Raw genomic sequence first — 21,446 nt, forward strand, 5'->3', positions numbered from 1 at the left:
TTTCATAATTTTTTAATGATATATTAATACATTATAATGCATATTTTCCTATTTTTTCCTGCTATGTAAACACTGCTGTTTGGTCAGATGATGGAGGGAGCCGTGCCCTGGGACGGGTACGGGAGGAGGAAGGCGACCTCAACCCAAGTCCCCTGTTCACCCTGGGATCAGGCCCTCACCCAGGTAGCTACTCCATTTGAAAGCTCTAAGCCTTTCCACTCTCCTCTTCAGGGCTACCCGGCACACAGCCTCTTCCTTGTCTTGTCTTCCCTTTGGTGGGGTCACACCCGCACCTAAGGTCACTGCCTCCTTCTCTGGTCGAGGGTTGGGGGGAGTGTCCTTCCTGCCCTCCTCCCCTGGGGTCACACCCCTTCCCTCGGAGGAAGGAGGTCACCGGCCACAGGCGGGGGCCTCAGTTTCCCACGCTACGGGGCTCACACGTGTCTGGCCCGCGACGCGCTCTCCCTTGGCCAGGATCCCAGTTTCCCGCCCAGGAGTCCTCGGTCCCTCCCCCGAGGCCGCCGGGCCCTCCTCCAGAGCCCCGCGGCCCGCCCCGGGGGCTCCAGGCCAGCCCCGCCGTCACCCGGGGCGAGCCCGCGAGAGGCCTGGTGCAGCTGGCAGCCCCGCCCCGGCACCGCCTGCTCTTTCTCGCGGGTCCAGACCGCGAGCGCGGGGGCCGATGGGTTGCCGCTGCGCCGGGCCGGGTGGCGCGGGATGGCGGCCACCGCGCTGCTGGAGGCTGGCCTGGCGCGGGTGCTCTTCTACCCGACGCTGCTCTACACCCTGTTCCGCGGGAAGGTGCCGGGTCGGGCGCACCGGGACTGGTACCACCGTATCGACCCCACAGTGCTGCTGGGCGCGCTGCCGTTGCGGAGCTTGACGCGCCAGGTGAGCCAGGCCGGGGAGCCCGGGCCCCTGACCCGTCCCCGCCGTTCCGTATCTGTCGGGCCGCTGGGGTCCCCACCATCTTTGCTGAGCCACCTCTTTGCCTCGGCAGCTGGTACAGGACGAGAACGTGCGCGGGGTGATCACCATGAACGAGGAGTATGAGACGAGGTTCCTGTGCCACTCTTCACAGGTGAGGGACCCGGCCGCGGGGCAGGCTCGGGGGCCCGCTCCCCTCGCCCACCGCCCTGGGCCTGGCACGGCTAGAGAAGTTTAGGGGAGGTCATCATGCCCCAGAGCCAGGCGTCCCAAGCTGCTTTGCCTCCGGTCTGGTCCTCTAAACGGCACCTGGAGGTAGGCTAGAAACTGTGAAAGGCGTTTATTTAAAAGTTAAGTTGGGGCCGGGCGCGGTGGCTCAAGCCTGTAATCCCAGCACTTTGGGAGGCCGAGACGGGCGGATCACGAGGTCAGGAGATCGAGGCCATCCTGGCGAACACGGTGAAACCCCGTCTCTACTAAAAAAATACAAAAATCTAGCCGGGCGAGGTGGCGGGCGCCTGTAGTCCCAGCTACTCCGGAGGCGAGGCAGGAGAATGGCATAAACCCGGGAGGCGGAGCTTGCAGTGAGCTGAGATCCGGCCACTGCACTCCAGCCTGGGCGACACAGCGAGACTCCGTCTCAAAAAAAAAAAAAAAAAAAAAAAGTTAAGTTGGGCCGGGCGCGGTGACTCACGCCTGTAATCCCAGCACTTTTGGGAGGCGGGAGGAGGAGGCGGGCAGATCTTTTGAGCCCAGGAGTTCTGACCAACCTGGGCAACATGGCGAGGCCCCCATCTCTACAAAAATACAAAAAGTAGCCGGGAATGGTAGCGTGCGCCTGTAGTCCCATTTACTTGGGAGGCTAAGGCAGGAGAATCACTTGAGCCGGGGAGGTGGAGGTTGCAGTGAGCCGACATCTTGCATTCCAGCCCAGCCTTGGGCGACAGGAGTGAAACAGTCTCAAAAAAAAAGTGCAAGTTGCCAAAGTCTGATTTCTCCTTTGTGAACGAATGTAATGTATTCTTATTTCGGTAACCAAAATCAGAAATTAAAATTGAAAGGCAACTTTCCTGTGCCTTCCTGATTTCATTCATTCTTTCTGCACTTTGACCTCTGAGTATGGGTCAGCATTCCCAGTGTTAAGGATTCCAGATGAAGGCCCTGCCAACTATAAGACGAAAAGCACCCCCATAACACGTCCCTCTCCCCACATTTTTCATAAAACTGTAGAGTTAATTTGGCTCTGATTTGGGGGAATTTTTAGTCATATGTTAGAAATCATGGTGGAACTACAAAGTTCTCTCATAACAAAGTTTAGACCTAAAGCATAACTTTCATTAAATGTGACTGGCTTGTTTGTGGAATCTTCCACAATGGTTATTAGAAGATGTTATCTGGCCGGGCGCGATGGCTCAAGCCTGTAATCCCAGCACTTTGGGAGGCCAAGACGGGCGGATCACGAGGTCAGGAGATCGAGACCATCCTGGCTAACACGGGGAAACCCCGTCTCTACTAAAAAAATACAAAAAACTAGCCGGGCGAGGTGGCAGGTGTTTGTAGTCCCAGCTACTTGGGGAGGCTGAGGCAGGAGAATGGCGTAAACCTGGGAGGCAGAGCTTGCAGTGAGCCGAGATCCGGCCACTGCACTCCACCCTGGGTGACAGAGCGAGACTCCATCTCAAAAAAAAAAAAAAAAGATGTTATTTACAATGTGATTAAAAATGTTGCTCTATCTTTATAGTGTTTGGCATCTAATAGCACTAAACAATTATCTTTCTCATTTGTTTTACTGATACAGCATGATGAAGATACTATTATTTCAACCTGAGGATTTTTTGAAACCTTAAAAATATTTGTGACTTGGCTGGAAGTATTTGTGACTTGGTCAGGCGCAGTGCCTTTGACGCCTGTAATCCCAGCACTTTGGGAGGCTGAGGTGGGTGGATCGTGTGAGGTCAGGAGTTTGAGATCAGCCTGGCCAAAATGGTGAAACCCCATCTGTACTAAAACACACAAAAAAATTAGCCAGGTGTGGTGGCAGGCGCCTGTAATCCCAGCTACTCAGGAGACTAAGGCAGGAGAATCGCTTGAACCTGGGAGGCAGAAGTTGCAGTGAGCCGAGATTGCACCAGTGCACGCCAGCCTGGGCGACAGAGTGAGTCTCCGTCTCAAAAAAAAAAAAAATGCTGACCTTCATTCAGAACCATAAAGTCTCCGATACTCATTATTAAGAGGTTAATAATAAGAGTATCTGGAGGATATCTGAAGTCTTAAAGCATAAAGTTTGCCCAGTTGCCAGAGACCTTATTTCTATTTCTTCTTCTTTTTTTTTTTGAGACAGTCTCACATCTCACTCCATTGTCCAGGCTGGAGTGCAATGGTGCAATCTCAGCTCACTGCAACGTCTGCCTCCCAGTTCAAATGATTCTCCTGCCTCAGCCTCCCAAGTAGCTGGAATTACAGGTGCCCGCCACCATGCCTGGCCAATTTTTGTATTTTTTGTGGAGATAGGGTTTCGCCATGTTGGCCAGAGTCATCTCGAACTCCTGACCTCAGGCGATCCACCCACCTTGGCCTCTCAAAATCTGGGATTACAGGCGTGAGCCACCACACCTGGCCACTTATTTCTTCTTTGTAAGTGGTGACATTGCACTAATGAAGGTCAGTGCATTGTTTTAATTTAATTTTTTTTGGTTTTTTTTGTTTTCCAGACGGAGTCTTGCGCCTGGCCCATTGTTTTAATTTTAAAATGATAACCCTATTTTCTACCGTGTGCTTCCTCAAAAAAAAGTGGTAAAAAAAGAGGAGACTTATGGACAGAGAAATAGAAAGCCCTGGCAAAATATTGTACTCCACATCTGCAGCTGAATCACTACACAGGTGCCAAAATTATACAAAAAAAGTTACACTGACTGGACCTGGTGGCTCATGCCTGTAATCCCAACACTTTGGGAGGCTGAGACAGGAGGATGGCTTGAGGCTAGGAGATTGAGACCAGCCTGGGCAACATAGCGAGACCTCCATCTCCATACAAAAAAATAACAAAATTAGCCAGGCACAGTGGCATGCAGCTGTAGTCACAGCTACTCAGGAGGCAGAGGTGGGAGGACTGCTTGAGCTTAGGAGTTTGAGGCTGCAGGGAGCCATGATTGCACACCACTGCTCTCTGACCTGAGCGACATAGCAAGATCGTGTCTCTAAAATAAAATATGTGTATTTTTGGAGATGTTGTTTTTCTCTTGTCACCCAGGCTGGAGTACAATGGTGTGATCTCTGCTCACTGCAACCTCTCTCTCCTGGGTGAAACAATTCTCCTGCCTCAGCCTCCCTAGTAGGTGGGATTACAGGCGTCCGCCACCATGCCTGGCTAATTTTTGTATTTTTATTAGAGACAGGGTTTCACCATGTTAGCCAGGCTGGTCTCGAACTCCTGACCTTAGGTGATCTGCCCACCTCGGCCTTACAAACTGTTGGGATTACAGGCGTGAGCCACCATGCCCGGCCAAAAAAAAATGTTAAGATATTTGCAGCTGAATTTTTTGCAGCTAAAATATATATAGCTAATATTTTGCAGCTAAATATTCAAGTACACAAAGGGTAGTTTAAGAACACTTTACCTGCTGGTGTGGTGGCTCACACCTGTAATCCCAGCACTTTGGGAGGCTGAGGCGGGCGGATGACCTGAGGTTAGGAGTTCAAGACCATCCTGGCCAACATGATGAAATCCCATCTCTACTAAAAATACAATTAGCTAGGCTTGGTGGCGCGTGCCTGTGGTCCCAGCTACTCAGGAGGCTGAGGCAGGAGAATCGCTTGAACCTGGGAGGTGGAGGTTGCAGTGAGCTGAGATCACACCACTGCACTCCAGCCTGGGCAACAGAGCGAGACTCTGTCTTAATAAAAGAAAAGGAACACTTTAAATCTTGGACATAATTCTAACTCAGCAGCATAGCTGTTGTTTGATGAAAAACCAACTATGTAGGCCAGCCATTTTAAATACATTTCTGTCCTCACCTGGAATGGGGAAAAAAAGCATTTCTGTAAGAAGTTTCTATTTTAGAAAACAGGAAACGGTGTATTCCCATTGTAGTAAACCCTGAAACTTCCCTGTTGCTTTGCTGCCTCTTAGGAGCCCCTTATCATCCCACCCACATCAGGTTTTTTTCATTCTTTTTCATACTGGTGGACCTGGTTCCAGGAGTGGAAGAGACTAGGAGTCGAGCAGCTGCGGCTCAGCACAGTAGACATGACTGGGATCCCTACCTTGGACAACCTCCAGAAGGGAGTCCAATTTGCTCTCAAGTACCAGTCGCTGGGCCAGTGTGTCTACGTGCATTGTAAGGCTGGGCGCTCCAGGAGTGCCACTATGGTGGCAGCATACCTGATTCAGGTACAAAAGTTCTTTCTGGGCTGGGCATCGTGGTACATGCTTACAATCCTAGCATTTTGGGAGGCTTGAAGTGGGAGGATGGCTTGCGCCCAGGAGTTTGAGACCAGACTGGGCAACATGGCAAGCCGTCTCTACAAAAAATACAAAAAGTTAGCTCGGTGTGGTGGTGTGCACCTGTAGTCCCAGCTACTTGGGAGGCTGAGATGGAAGGATCACCTGAGCCCGGTAGGTAGAGGCTGCAGTGAGCCATGATTTGTGCCACTGCACTGCAGCATGGCCAGCAGAGTGAAACCCTGTCTCAAAAAAAAAAAAAAAAAAAAAAATCTTTCTGGTCCCATTTATAGCAGATTTCCAGAACTTCAGTAGCATGGTCTACTGGTGGGCCTTGTTGGAAGGAGCTGTGTGCTTGATTTCAGGCTGTTGGGAGGTGGTGTGGTATGATGGAAAGCACCTGAGCCTTGTGACAGACTAACCTGGGGCTCTGCCGCCTGCCAGTGAGGATCAGCAAAAGTGACTGATACCTAATGCTGTTTTCTCAAACTAAATGCATTATGAAGTTTAAATAAGAAATTACATCAAGTGCTGGCCTACAGCGGGCACTCTAAAAATGGAGTTGCAAAAGATATTCAGCAAAAGGCTAGACGCTTGTTCTAATACCATGTCAGGGAACAATACTGTAGATAATAGTGCTGATCATTTTCAGCTTTATAGTACTCAAGTTTCTTCAAGTATTCCAGAGTAAAGTTCTGGATATTAGTTTCTGGAAACAGGCTCCAAACTAGATTCTGCCTATTAATTTGTCATGATTGGCAGGTGGGATGCTTTAAAAATATTTAGGAGAAGCAAATACCCTGTAGTCCATCATCATTTTGTAACCTGAGTTACAAAATGGCTCCCACAGAGCATTTTCTAAGTCATGTGAATAACTAAGTTTGGTCTTGTGTTACTGTGGACTAGTGTGTATATAGTTGAACAATACTAAAATTTTGGTCATAAGGACTCTGCTGGAATCAGGGTCTCAGGAGGGTATTTTGCACCAAGTGAGTAATGAATTAGCAAGCTAGAAATCTGTATTTTCTTGGTTCTGTTCAGTTCTAAACCAATGAGTATCCTTAGGACATGTTAAGCCTCCTATTTAAATTATGAGTACTTGTTTTTCTAGCCATGGTGACAAGTTGCATAAAAACATTTACTGCAGGCCGGGTGCGGTGGCTCACGCCTGTAATCTTAGCACTTTGGGAGGCAGAGGCGGGCGGATCACGAGGTCAGGAGATTGAGCCTGGCTAACACAGTGAAACCTCGTCTCTACTAAAAATACAAAAAATTAGCTGGGCGTGGTGGTGGGCGCCTGTAGTCCCAGGTACTTGGGAGGCTGAGGTAGGAGAATGGCGTGAACCTGGGAGGCGGAGCTTGCAGTGAGCTGAGATAGCCACTGCACTCCAGCCTGGGTGACAGAGCAAGGCACTGTCTCAATAAAAAACAACAACAAAAAAACATCTATTGCATACTTGTTCCTAGAAGTTCTTTTAACCAAAGCCCAGCTCAGAGAGAATGTGGAGTAGGCTGAGGCAGTCTTGAACTTAGGACCTCAGCTTCTCATGTGCAACTTTCTTTTTCTAGGATTTGGCAGAGCAAGAGTTGGGTAGAAAGACTGACTTTCCACCTGGCCTGTTGCATAGTATTGTGAGACTGGCTGACTGCAGTGGTTACAGTACTCTCCCATTTATAATACAAGGAGCATGATTTTTAATGCCTCCAAAATGGAGTTTCCAAAGAAATGAAACTCTCGAAGTCCTTTAGCACCTGCTCATGTGTCAAGGGCACATTGACACCTGCTTCTTTCTCTGCTGATTTCTCAACCCTGTACTTTAGGTGCACAGATGGAGTCCAGAGGAGGCTGTAAGAGCCATCGCCAAGATCCGGTCTTACATCCACATCAGGCCTGGCCAGCTGGATGTTCTTAAACAGTTCCACAAGCAGGTTACTGCAGGGGCAACAAAGGATGGGACTTTTGACACTTCAAAGACATGATGTACGTGGATTAGAAAGAACTCAAGACACTCCTGCTTGATACAGAATAAAAAATGCTTAACAGGACCAACAGGGCTTAAGTCCAGACTTGACATAACTGAAATATGCCAAGAGGTAATAGGAAATTCTGCTTTTTCTGTCTTGTTTCGTTTTCTTGAGATAACACTCTTGTGTGGCTAGAAAGGAAAAGATTTAGTGTGGCTTATATTCATGGGATACAGGACAGGGGATGGGGCCATCTTCTTTTCCTGAATAGACCTAAAGAAGTATTTTAACAAAAATCTACTATGTACCTAATATGGTGCCTAATATAATATTTAGCACCACAACTCAAAAGACTTAGCACTAGAAAAAAGGAAACTCCGCTCTGGCTCTTTGCCACTGTCAGAATCTGAGTCTCACTGACCCTGTGGAGGGAGGGATCCTGTCTGGAGAAGTGGGAGCATGGGCTGCAGTCAGGACCGCTGCAGACTGAGCCATGTGGTGGTACGTAAGGAGTCCCCCTGAGGGAATGAAACACCCTCACCTCTTCAAAGTCACCCCTTCGGAATTCAACACAGACACACACATCCCTTCAAAAACTTTTATTTGTATCAACACTTCCTAGCTCTTGACTTAGCTTAGAGCTTTTAAAAGAGCAGACACCTTATATATTTGAGCTTGAAAAAGTTTCTGCTATTAATCAGAAATAATCATTTCTATTTTCTGGCTTATCCCTTGGAATAAGCCAAAAATAAAACCAAAGTTACATTTCCTGACAGATGGATGAGAAAACAATAGAAGGAACGTCCTGAATTCTAGAGTTGACTCTTGCTGGTGAAGTGCACCTTCAGCTTAGTCCATTCTCCTAAGTTAAGCCTGAAGGAAAACTCTTAACACCTAATTCTTTGTGGAAAAATGATCAACTAGCCATTTCATAGGCTATAGAACAAAAGTACAATTGGGCATCTTTCCTTATGTCCTGGGATCAGGGGTGCTTATATTTAACATTGATCAGGTAAAGAGGAGAGGCTGTGCCTAAGGTCTGAGAAACAGCTTACTTAAAGCAAGCTGTGGTGAGGCACACAATGACTAGGTGGTGGCAGAGAACAGGTTGGCCTACTGTCAGTTCAAGCAACCAGCTGAGCAGCAGCAGTCTAAAAAGCCCCAAACAGAACACCTCCATGGGTTCAGGGAAGGGCTGAGGCACTGCCTTTCTAGTATGTGCCAAAAAATACATTACTCTGAATTGGGGCCCGGGGGACTTTGGGTTTGGATGGGGAGGGAAAAGGAGTGAGCAGCTCTCCTCCCCTCCCCACAGCCTTAGGCCAACACAAACTGCAAATTGGTAAGCAGCACCTTAATACCTCTTGTGACAGTTACGGCTGAAGTGGCAGGGTCAAGCTTGTAGGTGTTGGCATCCCCCTTTTTATATCGGTCTCGGAAGACATAGATGTTCCCGTTACAGCTGGCAATCTTCCAGAGGGATGGGGCAGAGCTCCAGGCCTCAGGAAGGCAAAGCCGGGTGAAGCTGTCTAGCAAGGGATTGTAACATACCAGGGAGTCCCCTTCAGCCACGATGAACACCAGATCTTTATGCACAGCTGCGTGCATGTGGCCTGCAAAGGGCAGCACATAGGGCTTCACATGGCATTTGTCTGTCTCTGTGTCAAAGCACTGGATGAGTCGGGAAGGTTTGGTAAAGAAGTCCAGATCATTCTCCTCCCCCCCCAGTAAGTAGATGATCCCATTGAGGTTGGCACCAGCAGCCCCTGACACAGCCACCTCTAGCTGGGTTGTCTCTGTCCACACATTATCACCTACGCGATAATAAATGACTGCATTGGAGAGGGTATCTTGTAATGTCTTGCCACCCAGTGAATATATGGCATCTTTCCCGGGCACAGACACCAGGGTGTGCTGGAGCCGGTCCCGAGGCAAAGGAGCACACCACTCCCAGTCAACAGTGGCATTGTTGCACTTCCACATGCGCCGTGGGATGGACCCTCCCACCACATACAAGTCTCCACCATGCTTGCAGGCCGCAGTGATCTGGTGGCACAAGCTGTTTTGGCCACTTACACTGATGGAGTCATCTTCTGCACAGTGCAAGGACACAGCCAACGAGTGGGTACGAGATGACTCTTTCCCAATCAGGTAAATGTGCACATTCTCCCCAATTTCCTATTGGCAAAATTAAAATTACATGACAGCTGTTATGTTCTAGGCTAAGGCTCCGCTAAGACACATATCCTTAAGATCCCGGACTTCACACTTGTACCTAGCTTTAACATACTACTCTCTAATTACTGTATGGCATCCAACTGTCCTCTAGTCACTTTCTTTGAGGCAATTTATGCCGGGAGGAGAATCTTGTATTCACCCTTGTAACTTTTAAAATTCTCAAAAGCTGGTGCTTTGGACAAAGGGTGATTAAGATTGTTAACTTGATGAAAGTAGTTCTCAAGGAACTTTGAAAGCTCATAGAGGCCGGGCGCGGTGGCTCAAGCCTGTAATCCCAGCACTTTGGGAAGCCGAGACGGACGGATCACGAGGTCAGGAGATCGAGACCATCCTGGCTAACACGGTGAAACCCTGTTTCTACTAAAAAAAATACAAAAAAACTAGCCGGGCGAGGTGGCGGGCGCCTGTAGTCCCAGTTACTTGGGAGGCTGAGGCAGAATGGCGTAAACCCGGGAGGCGGAGCTTGCAGTGAGCTGAGATCCGGCCACTGCACTCCAGCCCGGGCGACAGAGCGAGACTCCATCTCAAAAAAACAAAACAAAACAAACAAAAAAAAAAAAAGAAAAAAGAAAGCTCATAGATTGGTGGTTCTGGGGTTACAAAGACATCCTTCTTCCCAGCTTATATCAACTTCAAGCCAGAGATGACTTATTCAAAAAAATAATAAATATAAAAAATTAAAAAAACAGAGATGGCCAGGCATGGTTGCTCACACCTGTAATCCCAGCACTTTGGGAGGCTGAGGTGGGCAGATCATCTAAGCTCAAGAGTTCGAGACCAGCCTGACCAATATGGTGAAACCCTGTCTCCACTAAAAATACAAAAATTAGCTGGGTGTGGTGATATGCGCCTGTAGTCCCAGCTATTCGGGAGGCTTAGACAGGAGAATTGCTTGAACCCGAGAGGTAGAGGTTGCAGTGAGCTGAGATCCTGCCATTGCACTCCAGCCTGGGCAACAGAGTGAGACTGTCTCAAAAAAAAAAAAAAAAAAGCAAAAACAAAAACAGATGACCATTCATAACCTGGCCATCAAAAAGAGGCCAGGTTAGGTCAGGCGCACTGGCTCACGCCTGTAATCCCAACACTTTGGGAGGCCAAAGTGGGCGGATCACCTGAGGTCAGGAATGAGACCAGCTTGGCCAGTATGGTGAAACCCGTCTCTATTAAAAATACAAAAATTAGCTGGGTGTGGTGGTGGGCATCTGAAATCCCAGCTACTTGGGAGGCTGACGCAGAAAAATCACTTGAACCCAGGAGGCGGAGGTTGCAATGAGCCGAGATCACACCATTGCACTCTAGCCTGGGTGACAAGAGCGAAACTCCATCTCTCTCTCTCTCACACACACATACATACACACAAAGAGGCCAGGTTAGGCCAGGCACAGTGGCTCACACCTGTAATCCCAGCACTTTGGGAGGCAGAGGCAGGCAGGCCATCTGAGGTCAGGAGTTCCAGACCAGCCTGGCCAATGTGGTGAAACCCCATCTCTACTAAAAAATACACAAATTAGTCAGGTGTGGTGGCAGCACCTGTAATCCCAGCTACTTGGGAGGCTGAGGCAGGAGAATCACCTGAAACTGGGAAGTGGAGGTTGCAGTGAGCTGAGATTGCGCCACTGCACTCCAGCCTGGGCGACAAAGCGAGAATTGTCTTAAAAAAAAAAAAAAAAAGAGGCCAGGTTAACTGATGGCGAGAATACATGGAGAGTATGCAGTCTCAACAATCAAGAGATTTGCCTTACCTTCAAGCTTGTCCTGAGTGACTCTGCAAAAGCCTCTCTTTCCTCTTTATTAAAGTTAATCCAGGCTTCTATTGCCTCTGTTGGGTTCTGAGAACATGGAACTCCATCTGTGAGAGCCAGAGGAAAGGCATGGTCAGTGACAATCCGAAAGAGAAATTCAGAGTAAGGGACTTAAAAGATGTGAACCACCTTATTAGACTACTCCTGGGCATGTGTATATGTGTACATGCATACATACACATATACATGAAATTAACCTGAAATTGCCCTTTTTTTGGGGCGGGGCAGGGTCTCACCCTGTCGCTCAGGCAGGAATGCAATGGCACAATCACCATCACTGTAGCCTCAACCTCCTGGGCTCCAGCAATCCTGCTACAGCCTCCCGAGTAGCTGGGACTACAAGTGTGCACCACCACGCCTGGCTAATTTTCTTATTTTCTTTTCCTTTTTTTTTTTTTTTTGAGACAGTCTTGCTCTGTCACCCAGGCTGGAGTGCTGTGGCCGGATCTCAGCTCGCTGCAAGCTCCGCCTCCCGGGTTTACGCCATTCTTCTGCCTCAGCCTCCCGAGTAGCTGGGACTACAGGCGCCCGTCACCTCGCCTGGCTGGGTTTTATTTTTGTATTTTTTTAGTAGAGACGGGGTTTCACCGTGTGAGCCAGGATGGTCTCGATCTCCTGAGCTCGTGATCTGCCCGTCTCGGCCTCCCAAAGTGCTGGGATTACAGGCTTGAGCCACTGCGCCTGGCCTGTGCCTTGCTTTTTTAAATCAAAATGGATGGCTCGATATGCTCCCATCTGCCATGGAAGCAACCTACTAAACTATAGAGCTCACACCTTTTTTTTTTTTTTTTGAGATGGAGTCTTGCTCTGTTGCCCAAGCTGGAGTGCAGTGGCACGATCTCGGCTCACTGCAACCTCTGCCTCTGGGTTCAAGTGATTCTCCTGCCTCAGCCTTCCTAATTAGCTGAGACTACAGGTGCCCACCACCACATCCAGCTAATTTTTGTATTTTTTTGTGGAGACGGGAGTTCACCATGTTGGCCAGGGTGGTCTCGAACTCCTGACCTCAGATGATCCGCCCACCTTGGCCTCCCAAAGTGTTGGGATTACAGGCGTGAGCCACCGTGCCTGGCCAACCTCACACCTTAAGTATGGTTATATCTCACTTGCAGGGTTAGGATTGTTTCCTGACGTTGGCCCATCACTAAAAAAGTGTTTACTCTTAGATATCTTACCTCATCACCAATTTACATAGGTAAATAGACCCACCGGGACATCCAAAGTACAGGAGAAATTAGAGTATAATACAAATCACTCCTCAGTACTTCTGTGTGGTTAAGTGTTGTGCTTTAATTTTCCTGGCTTCTTCCTCTAACGCACTGTGTCTCTGACAGCAATTACACTGAATCTCAACTCAATCTTTCTCAGCAGGTTATCTCAGTAAGAATGCAGGAATAATAATGTAAACTAACACCAGGAAGCATGAGGGTTCCTTTCTCCTAAACTAGAACATTCACTGAACATCACAGCCAAGTAACTGGGTATGGTGTGTCCCCTCCCTAAACTTACCCGAGATGATATCTGTGAGTAGGTGGTGAGGCAAGTGGAGAAATTCCTCTGTATTCTGCAGCTGGGCCAGGTGGGTCTTGGCACAGTGTTTGGCAGCAGTATAGAGCTCAGGATCACTGTGCCGATCTGCCAGCCACATCACCTGAAGGCAGTTTCCCACTTGCACTGTGCGGGCCAAAAACCGAGAGCATTCCTCAAAGAGAGATGTCAACTGATACATGTCTGACACCTCATAAATTTCCTGCAACTCCTCAGCTCGAAGTTTCACAGTCCCATGGTAGATATAATCAACCAGGAGCTGGAAAACAGACTCACTGACATCCTGCAGCACAATCACCCGGTTGTGGGCCTCCTTCAGGTTGGAAGTGAACATGGATCGGAAGAAGCAGCTCTGAGCTGAGAGGACCAGCCGATGGAGCTGAAACTCCCGGCCTTCCACCGAAATGGTGACATCAGCAAAGAGCTCCTCCTCTAGACACAGTTTCATGATGCCTTGAGCCACACGGCCTGAGTGTGACCGATCTTTGAAAGTGTAGTTCACAAAGTAGTTCTCATCCATGGATGCTCCAGGCTCCTCTGGTGATTCCATGCTAACCAACTTCTCTCTCTGCCAGCTGTCTGCAAAGCAACACCACCTTGAGTAACTTGCGGAATTCACAGCCCTAATCTGTGAATCCAACTGTCCAACTCAGGGAGGGAAACGGAAGAAGTGAGAGCAAAGTGGGTCCAGATTGGCCTTAGTCCTGGCCCTGTCCATGATGTCCCTGGCGCTATCCTTTAACCAAACCTGGGTTCGTTCTCCTCAGTGGCACCACTCCGCTAATGAAATCAATAAAAGTTCCAACTCTGGGTGTTTTCCTGAGAAAACACGGAATAATTCCGTTCCATGATATTAACAAAAGACTTGGGATTTAGGTCAATATATGAAAGCAAAGGGCTGGGGGAGGCCTGTGACCGTAAAAGCCTTACTAACCAAATAACTGGGGCATAAAACTAGTGAAGTTCGGGGCAGTAGAATCAGACAAAAAGGACCCCCCGCCCCGGCCTAGTGGCCAGCTCCTCTCCTTCCCGGCGCATGGAGTTAAGACGCTCCATATGAGACCTAGCCTGGGATATACGTCAGTCTCACATTTGCTCTCTTCTGAGCTACTTTTCCCGCTCGCTTGAAAGACTCCCTATGGCTGCGTCCCAGAACTCAAGTCCAGCCGCCCTCAGGGCGGGGCACTGGGAGGCCCATCGCCCTGTGCGATGTCCCCGCTCCACCTGGAGTCGCCTGGGAAACCGTCGCCTGGGAAACCGTTCTTCCCACTCAGGCCCGCCCGCCCTCGTCAAAAGCTTGGCTGAGAGAGCGGGGGAGGGGTGTGTAGTGCAGAACCCAGAACGCCCGCCCCCTCCCCTCCTCTCACCCGTCTGGTTCTTCAACGTCCTCGCCTTCTCTCCAGGCTCTGCCACACGGAGCTAGGACCACGCTCACTTCACGGTTTCCCTACCTGCCTGTCTCGCTTTCTCACCTGCGTTCCCTCCTTTCATCCCGGAGGCCGGAACCTCTGCTTCCGGCTCCACGTCCGCCCGGAAGAAGATCTGCTGCACACTTCCGCTTCCGGTCCGTGCCCTTGGGGCTCCGTGTCCTGCTGCCTTTCCGTCTGCTGCCTAGTCTGCGTCTGGGTAACATGGCGGCGGCGGCGACTGCAGGAGCTAGGCTGTGGTGGCGTGGAATCGTGGGGGCCGCGGCGCTGACCAGGGGTGAGAGGGGCAACTAGCTGAGACCGGGGTCAGGCGCAGCGGCGTGCCCAGTGCAGAGAGCTCTTCAGGCCTCACCCCGCGCGTCTGTGCCTTTTATCTCCCTGTGCAGGGGCTGGGCGACCCTCAGTTCTGTTGCTGCCGGTGAGGCGGGAGAGCGCCGGGGCCGACACGCGCCGTGAGTATGTGCTGGCAGCGCTCTTCCCCGAACTGTCGGCGGGGCCCCCAGGTGCCTGTCCTTGCCCTAGGATGCCCTTCCCTGCGTCTTCCTGGCAAATCTTGGAGACCTGACTGCGGTGGTCTTCACCCTGCATGCAGAATCGAGCCCTCCCTGTACCCTTAGGCCTCTCTGTTATGGCCCTGATTGTCCCTTGTCCTTTTCAATGGTCCCCCTTTTTGTCTGATTAAACTGTCAGCTCTTTGAAAGCAAGCAATGTGCCCTTTAGTCCTCACCTCACGTTAATTGAGTGCTTAATGTGTGCCTGGCACCTCGCTAAGCGTTTTAGTGAATGATCTTATTTCGTCCTCACAACAGCCTTATGGGGTAGATAGTATCTTACTCTTCTTACTATAGATCAGGAAACAGTCCAAAGAATTAAACTGCCCAGGGTCAGAGACCTAGTGAATGACAAAGTAGGCCTGCCTGCTGCCAGAGGCAGGAAAAGCTAACCATCATTCCGTAGCTTGTGATGTGTGAGTGCTCAGTGGTTTAGGGTTGCATGAATGAGTATGTACATATTATGTTACAGTCAAGATGCACGCACTGGGAGTTAGGAGACCTAGCATTTTCCCTTTTCTGGGCCTCAGTCTTCTCATTGATACAAAAAAAAAAAAAAAGTAGGTTTCAAGGAGACAGTCTGTGAGGGCTCCTCAAGCCCTGAATTTCTTATCTTGAGAACCTGGTATAAACTTACATGCTAAGGAGTTACAGAGAAGCAAAAGTTCTGGTTCCCATCCTCAAACAGCTCTTAGTCTGACAGGAGAACTGAGACTACTGCTTTAGCAGAAATGCAGGCAATGTGAGGGAAGAACTGTAATTTTGAGAAGAGGTGAACACCCCAGCTGCTATATTAAGAGTCTTTCTGAGGACTGTGTAGTTAAGGTAGCACTTTCCCCAAGTTTTCATCATTCTATTCCCTGGAAGGGAAACCTTTCACATGCACCTTTCTCAGGGTGCTGCAGGGAGCCTTTACTGGATTTGACATCCCTTACAAGCCCAAGAGACTGGATACAGGGCTGGCTTTTGCCTTCTCCATTTCTTTCTTAAATATGCCTTTTCCTTCCAGCCACTGTCAGACCACGGAATGATGTGGCCCACAAGCAGCTCTCAGCTTTTGGAGAGTATGTGGCTGAAATCTTGCCCAAGTATGTCCAACAAGTTCAGGTAATACGTACCACTGTTATTTGGGTCTGGGCCAAGAAAGAACCATGTTCTCAGGGCATGTGGGAGTGGGCAGACTGGTTTCAAAGAAACTACAGACTCCTCCATCCCAACCTTGGACTTTTCCCTCAGCATTAAGCCAGGTGACTCCAGCTGAAGTTAGCTGTTCCCTCAGTAGCTCTTTGTTCCCTCTCCCCTCCCTTCCATGTGTGCAGGTGTCCTGCTTCAATGAGTTAGAGGTCTGTATCCATCCTGATGGCGTCATCCCAGTGCTGACTTTCCTCAGGGATCACACCAATGCACAGTTCAAATCCCTGGTTGACTTGACAGCAGTGGATGTCCCAACTCGGCAGAACCGTTTTGAGGTCAGTCGGGAGATTTGAGAAGGTTTGGGGGGTAAGGGTATTAATTTCAGTTTGTAACAAACAATAGAGCACAGCAGTTAAACTGGGACTTCAGAGTCAAGTAGATCTCAAGTTTGGATCTTGGTTCTGCCACTAAATGGCCATGGGACCTCAGATAACTCAAATATTTTGTTTAATCTTTCTTTTTTTTTTGACCAAATCTTCCTCTGTTGCCAGGCTGGAGTGCAGTGGCATGATCTTGGCTCACTGCAACCTCCGCTTCCCGGGTTCAAGCTATTCCCCTGCCTCAGCCCCCTGAGTAGCTGGGACTACAGGTGCATGCCACCACACCTGGCTAATTTTTTGTATTTTTTTAGTAGAGACGGGGTTTCACCATGTTGGCCAGGATGGTCTCGATTTCTTGACCTCGTGATCTGCCTGCCTTGGGTTCCCAAAGTGCTGGGATTACAGGCATGAACCACGGTACCTGGCCCTTGTTTAATCTTTCTGAGCTTTCATTTTCTTATCTGGAAAATAAATATAAAGCTGCCCCTATCTTACAGAATAGTTGTAAGGATCCAGTGAGATAGTTCAAGTAAATTGTTAGCACACAGTAAGTTTTCAATACATTTAGCTATTAATATTTTACTGATTATCTACTGTTTGCTAGACTCTGGGATGGAGAGAGAAATAACATGAAGTATTTGTCCTCCAGGAGTCCCCCACACTCTAGTGAAGGAGAAAGATACCTAAACAGCTTACTGTAGTAACATATAATACAAAGGATATTAGAGGGATGCTTTAAGAAAGCAGGAGGGGCACTTGGCCCTGTCTGGGAGGCTTCTTTGAAGAGAGAAAATGTTTGTGCTGAATCTTAACACATGAGCAGGAGACCAGGAATTAGCCTTGTGAGGTGGACCAGGGAAATATTCCTGACAAAGGGAATAGCATGAACAAACACAGGCATGCTGACATGCTAAGCTACAGCTGCGGCCTGGGCCTTTGGAAGTAGTTGTAAGCATAGGAGAATCTTGAGGATTTGAGGTTCAGAATAGAAGGCAGGGTCACAGGGCAGAACTCTCCAAACCAGGGACTCCCATCTCATCCCTCCAGATCCTTCTGTTCTCCCTAGATTGTCTACAACCTGTTGTCTCTGCGCTTCAACTCACGGATCCGTGTGAAGACCTACACAGATGAGTTGACACCCATTGAGTCCGCTATCTCTGTGTTCAAGGCAGCCAACTGGTATGAAAGGGAGGTGAGTTACCGGATATGGTGGACCTGCCTCTGGGCCAGAGTTGCAGAACTGGTTGAGACTATGGGATGCCACGTAGCCCCTTCCCCTGTTGTTGGTCTTGATGGATTGGCTGTTTGAGGGGGTCTCTTTCCTAGATCTGGGACATGTTTGGAGTCTTCTTTGCTAACCACCCTGATCTAAGAAGGATCCTGACGGATTATGGCTTCGAGGGACATCCTTTCCGGAAAGACTTTCCTCTATCTGGCTATGTTGAGGTAGGAGCCTTGGAACTGGGACAGCAGTCTCAGGGAGGGACTTGCAGGGAACTCAGGGGATCCCCGGGAATGGCAGGAAATGCGGTCTGTGGATTGTGGTGGTTTAAGAGCATGGGCCCTGGATTCAGATCCTAGTTTCATTTTTGTAACCTGGGGCAAATTACTTGGTTTGACTGACTTAGCTTTCTCATCTTAAAATGGCAATAATAATAGCACTTAACTAATAGATTTGTGACAGGCATTAAATAATGTATGTATAGGCTCACGCCTGTAATCCCAGCACTTTGGGAGACAGGAGGAGTGCTTGAGTCCAGGAGTTCGAGAACAGCCTGGACAACATGGTGAAACCTCATCTCTACAAAAAAATAGAAAAATTAACGGGGCATGGTGGTACATGCCCGTGGTCCTGGCTGCTCAAGAGGCTGAGGTGGGAGGATCACTTGAGCCTAGGAGGCAGAGGTTGCAGTGAGCCAATATCATGCCACTGCTCTCCAGCCTGGGTGACAGAGTGAGACCCTATCTCTAAATAAATAAATGCGGCCGGGCGCAGTGGCTCAAGCCTGTAATCCCAGCACTTTGGGAGGCCGAGACGGGCGGATCACGAGGTCAGGAGATCGAGACCATCCTGGCTAACATGGTGAAACCCCGTCTCTACTAAAAAAATACAAAAAAAACTAGCCGGGCGAGGTGGTGGGCGCCTGTAGTCCCAGCTACTCGGGAGGCTGAGGCAGGAGAATGGTGTAAACCCAGGAGGCGGAGCTTGCAGTGAGCTGAGATCCGGCCACTGCACTCCAGCCTGGGCGACAGAGCGAGACTCCATCTCAAAAAAAAAAAAAAAAAGCTGTATGAAGCCTGCTGTATTGTAAAGGCTCAATTGATGCTATGTATGTGTGTCAGGGTCTCACTCTGTCACCCAGGATGGAGTGCAGTGGTGCGATCACGGCTCACTGCAGCCTCCACCTCCAGGCTCAAGTAATCCTCACACCTCTCAGCCCTCCGAGTAGCTGGGATTACAGGTGTGCACCACCATGTCCAGCAAATTTTTGTATTTTTTGTAGAGATGTGGTTTCTCCATGTTGCCCAGACTGGTCTCAAATTCCTGGGCTCAAGCCATCTGCCCACCTCGGCCTCTCAAAGTGCTGGGATTACAGGCATGAGCCACCGCACCTGGCCAGTGCTATCCATTATTGTAATGATAATTTTAATGATCAAGGCAGCCTTGAGGACATAGTCTGTCCCTAAAACCTGAAAGTAGAGGATTATTTTACCCTGCCCTGGCTCTCTGGGAAGGCAGTGACAGGGAAGACACCAAATGTTTAGCCCTCAAAAATTGCCTCTGAGGTGGGACCAGTAATGTGAATAAAGAATTTCAGGCCGGGCGCGGTGGCTCAAGCCTGTAATCCCAGCACTTTGGGAGGCCGAGACGGGCGGATCACGAGGTCAGGAGATCAAGACCATCCTGGCTAACACGGTGAAACCCCGTCTCTACTAAAAAATACAAAAAACTAGCCGGGCGACGTGGCGGCGCCTGTAGTCCCAGCTACCCGGGAGGCTGAGACAGGAGAATGGCGTGAACCCGGGAGGCGGAGCTTGCAGTGAGCTGAGATCCGGCCATAGCACTCCAGCCTGGGTGACAGAGCGAGACTCCGTCTCAAAAAAAAAAAGAAAAAAAAAAAAAAAAAGAATTTCAGTGGTGCTGCAGGTTGTTTATTTGCAGGAAGATAGTGTGTAATATTATTACTCATGAATTTTATAGCAAAGTAACTGTTTAGAAATGCTGAGATGTGGTGCTCCAGCCCTGCTCTTTTAGTCCCCAGTCACTCCTGCTGTGTTAGTGCTTTGGATGCTCCTATTTCCCTCTTAGGCTACTTCTGGGCAGGGCTTATCTCCCTCGCTTCTCCCTTTCACCCCACTCCTGCTACCTGCCTCACCTGGTTTGCCTCTTCCCTCTAGCACCTGATGATCCTGACCTCATCCATTTGATCCCCCAGTAACAAGAAAAGCCATGTCTGGCCGGGCGCGGTGGCTCAAGCCTGTAATCCCAGCACTTTGGGAGGCCGAGACGGGCGGATCACGAGGTCAGGAGATCGAGACCATCCTGGCTAACACGGTGAAACCCCGTCTCTACTAAAAAACAAAATACAAAAAACTAGCCGGGCGAGGTGGCGGGCGCCTGTAGTCCCAGCTACTCCGGAGGCTGAGGCAGGAGAATGGCGTAAACCCGGGAGGCGGAGCTTGCAGTGAGCCGAGATCCGGGCACTGCACTCCAGCCCGGGCTAGAGCGAGACTCCGTCTCAAAAAAAAAAAAAAGAAAAGCCATGTCAAATGTACCGCTTTAGATCTGGACAGTGGATATGCCAAGGGCCTGGGGCCAGAGGTTGTGTATCTGCCAGTTTAGGTTTACTCTTTTCAGCCACCCACTACTCTAATCCTGGGCAGATGCTTACCATTACCTTGTAAGAGTGTGTGGGTGGGTGAGCAGTCAGTTGGGAGCTCCTGATGCAGGAGTGGTGAGCAGGGGAGTCTGACTGGTGCTGGCAGGGCATGAGAGGTATCCTACATTTTGGAATCTCACACTCTAGCTGGTTAGGATGTGATCTGATGGGTAACACAGGTGTGGATGGAGACTTATTAACAGAGGCTGGGACAGGAGTCAGTAACGGAGAGGAACTGGGCTGGGGAAGTCATCCATAGCCTCGTGAAAAATAGGCTCCTTTGTAGCTATAATAGGGACTTCCTTAGTGCTCAAGCCTGCCTTTTGCTCCTGCAGTTACGCTATGATGATGAGGTGAAGCGGGTGGTGGCAGAGCCGGTGGAGTTGGCCCAAGAGTTCCGCAAATTTGACCTGAACAGCCCCTGGGAGGCTTTCCCAGTCTATCGCCAACCCCCGGAGAGTCTCAAGCTTGAAGCCGGAGATAAGAAGCCTGAAGCCAAGTAGCTCCAGGGAAGGCATGTGGATCCTAGACAGCACCTTATCTAAGATTGAGTGTCGGTGTAAATAAAAATTCCTACTTAGACTCACCAATTCGTGTGTGCTTGTAATGGAGAGAAATGATGTTTGGGGACACAGGCAGGCAGGGGTGTTTCCCTGCTCCCTTAGAGAGACACTACTAGAGCAGGGAGTCTTGTGGGTTTTTTTGTTTTTTATTTTCTGAGACAGTGTCTTGCTCTTGTTGCCCAGGCTGGAGTGCAATGGCGCAATCTCGGCTCACTGCAACCTCTGCCTCCTGGGCTCAAGCAGTTCTCCCACCTCAGCCTCCCGAGAAGCTGGGATTACAGATGTGCGTCACCACGCCCAGCTAGTTTTTGTAGAGATGGGGTTTCACCATGTTGCCTGGGCTGGTCTTGAACTATTGGCCTCCCAAAGTGCTGGGATTATAGGTGTGAGCCACCACACTCAGCTGGGGGTCTATTTTAATGGGACTAAAGAGTGTAGTTGCAGACCTAGTGGCCTGCAGGCATGGATGTATTTCTGAGAGGAATTCTGGAGCTGTAATTAAAAGTTCTCACAGTCCATAGGGATTCAGGATGGGTGTGGCATGGCAGCCCATCACTCTTGGGCTAAAGAAACCTTCCTGGTTTCTGGCCTG

The 21,446-nt window shown here is 49.5% G+C and overlaps 3 protein-coding genes across 8 annotated transcripts; 2 read left to right on the forward strand and 1 right to left on the reverse strand.

Annotated features, from left to right (window-relative positions):
* The first annotated feature begins 421 nt into the window (after window positions 1–421).
* On the forward strand, window positions 422–7,534 carry PTPMT1 (protein tyrosine phosphatase mitochondrial 1). 3 transcript variants are annotated; one of them, XM_010371133.2, is made up of 4 exons: window positions 422–888; window positions 998–1,078; window positions 5,123–5,314; window positions 7,187–7,534. In XM_010371133.2, the coding sequence occupies exons 1-4, from the start codon at window positions 715–717 to the stop codon at window positions 7,343–7,345; spliced, it is 606 nt and encodes a 201-aa protein (XP_010369435.1). In that variant the 5' UTR covers window positions 422–714; the 3' UTR covers window positions 7,346–7,534. The 3 variants fall into 3 exon arrangements, with proteins under 3 accessions (XP_010369435.1, XP_030774181.1, XP_030774180.1); XM_030918321.1 differs by lacking the exon at window positions 5,123–5,314; XM_030918320.1 differs by lacking the exon at window positions 998–1,078 and having other exon boundaries at window positions 541–888; window positions 7,187–7,415.
* Window positions 7,535–7,914: 380 nt separating this feature from the next.
* On the reverse strand, window positions 7,915–14,473 carry KBTBD4 (kelch repeat and BTB domain containing 4). 3 transcript variants are annotated; one of them, XM_010371132.2, is made up of 4 exons: window positions 14,286–14,473; window positions 12,880–13,493; window positions 11,311–11,417; window positions 7,915–9,508 (listed from the first exon to the last, which is right to left on the reverse strand). In XM_010371132.2, the coding sequence occupies exons 2-4, from the start codon at window positions 13,466–13,468 to the stop codon at window positions 8,648–8,650; spliced, it is 1,557 nt and encodes a 518-aa protein (XP_010369434.1). In that variant the 5' UTR covers window positions 13,469–13,493; window positions 14,286–14,473; the 3' UTR covers window positions 7,915–8,647. The 3 variants fall into 3 exon arrangements, with proteins under 3 accessions (XP_010369434.1, XP_010369433.1, XP_010369432.1); XM_010371131.2 differs by having other exon boundaries at window positions 12,880–13,497; XM_010371130.2 differs by having other exon boundaries at window positions 12,880–13,497; window positions 14,391–14,467.
* Window positions 14,468–20,878, forward strand: NDUFS3 (NADH:ubiquinone oxidoreductase core subunit S3). Of its 2 annotated transcripts, none has more exons than XM_010371128.2 (7): window positions 14,468–14,622; window positions 14,732–14,848; window positions 15,906–16,003; window positions 16,216–16,365; window positions 17,477–17,602; window positions 17,737–17,856; window positions 20,627–20,878. In XM_010371128.2, exons 1-7 carry the CDS (start codon window positions 14,550–14,552, stop codon window positions 20,792–20,794), a joined length of 852 nt encoding a protein of 283 aa, XP_010369430.1. In that variant the 5' UTR covers window positions 14,468–14,549; the 3' UTR covers window positions 20,795–20,878. The 2 variants fall into 2 exon arrangements, with proteins under 2 accessions (XP_010369430.1, XP_010369431.1); XM_010371129.2 differs by having other exon boundaries at window positions 14,732–14,797.
* Window positions 20,879–21,446: the final 568 nt, after the last annotated feature.

The sequence above is a fragment of the Rhinopithecus roxellana genome, chromosome 15, assembly GCF_007565055.1.
Source record: "Rhinopithecus roxellana isolate Shanxi Qingling chromosome 15, ASM756505v1, whole genome shotgun sequence".
NCBI lineage: Eukaryota > Metazoa > Chordata > Mammalia > Primates > Cercopithecidae > Rhinopithecus > Rhinopithecus roxellana.

Excerpts from the sequence above, each read along its gene's own strand:
- KBTBD4 (XM_010371130.2), bottom strand. Across the intron at positions 11,418-12,879 it reads ACTCACAGATATCATCTCGG|ATGGAGTTCCATGTTCTCAG; the intron begins GTAAGTTTAGGG and ends TGGCTCTCACAG. Across the intron at positions 9,509-11,310 it reads CACTCAGGACAAGCTTGAAG|GAAATTGGGGAGAATGTGCA; the intron begins GTAAGGCAAATC and ends TTTTGCCAATAG.
- PTPMT1 (XM_010371133.2), top strand. The coding sequence starts at position 715 with ATGGCGGCCACCGCGCTGCTGGAGGCTGGCCTGGCGCGGGTGCTCTTC. Across the intron at positions 889-997 it reads TGCGGAGCTTGACGCGCCAG|CTGGTACAGGACGAGAACGT; the intron begins GTGAGCCAGGCC and ends TTGCCTCGGCAG. Across the intron at positions 5,315-7,186 it reads TGGCAGCATACCTGATTCAG|GTGCACAGATGGAGTCCAGA; the intron begins GTACAAAAGTTC and ends CCTGTACTTTAG.
- NDUFS3 (XM_010371128.2), top strand. The coding sequence starts at position 14,550 with ATGGCGGCGGCGGCGACTGCAGGAGCTAGGCTGTGGTGGCGTGGAATC. Across the intron at positions 14,849-15,905 it reads ACTGTCGGCGGGGCCCCCAG|CCACTGTCAGACCACGGAAT; the intron begins GTGCCTGTCCTT and ends TTTTCCTTCCAG. Across the intron at positions 17,603-17,736 it reads CCAACTGGTATGAAAGGGAG|ATCTGGGACATGTTTGGAGT; the intron begins GTGAGTTACCGG and ends TCTCTTTCCTAG.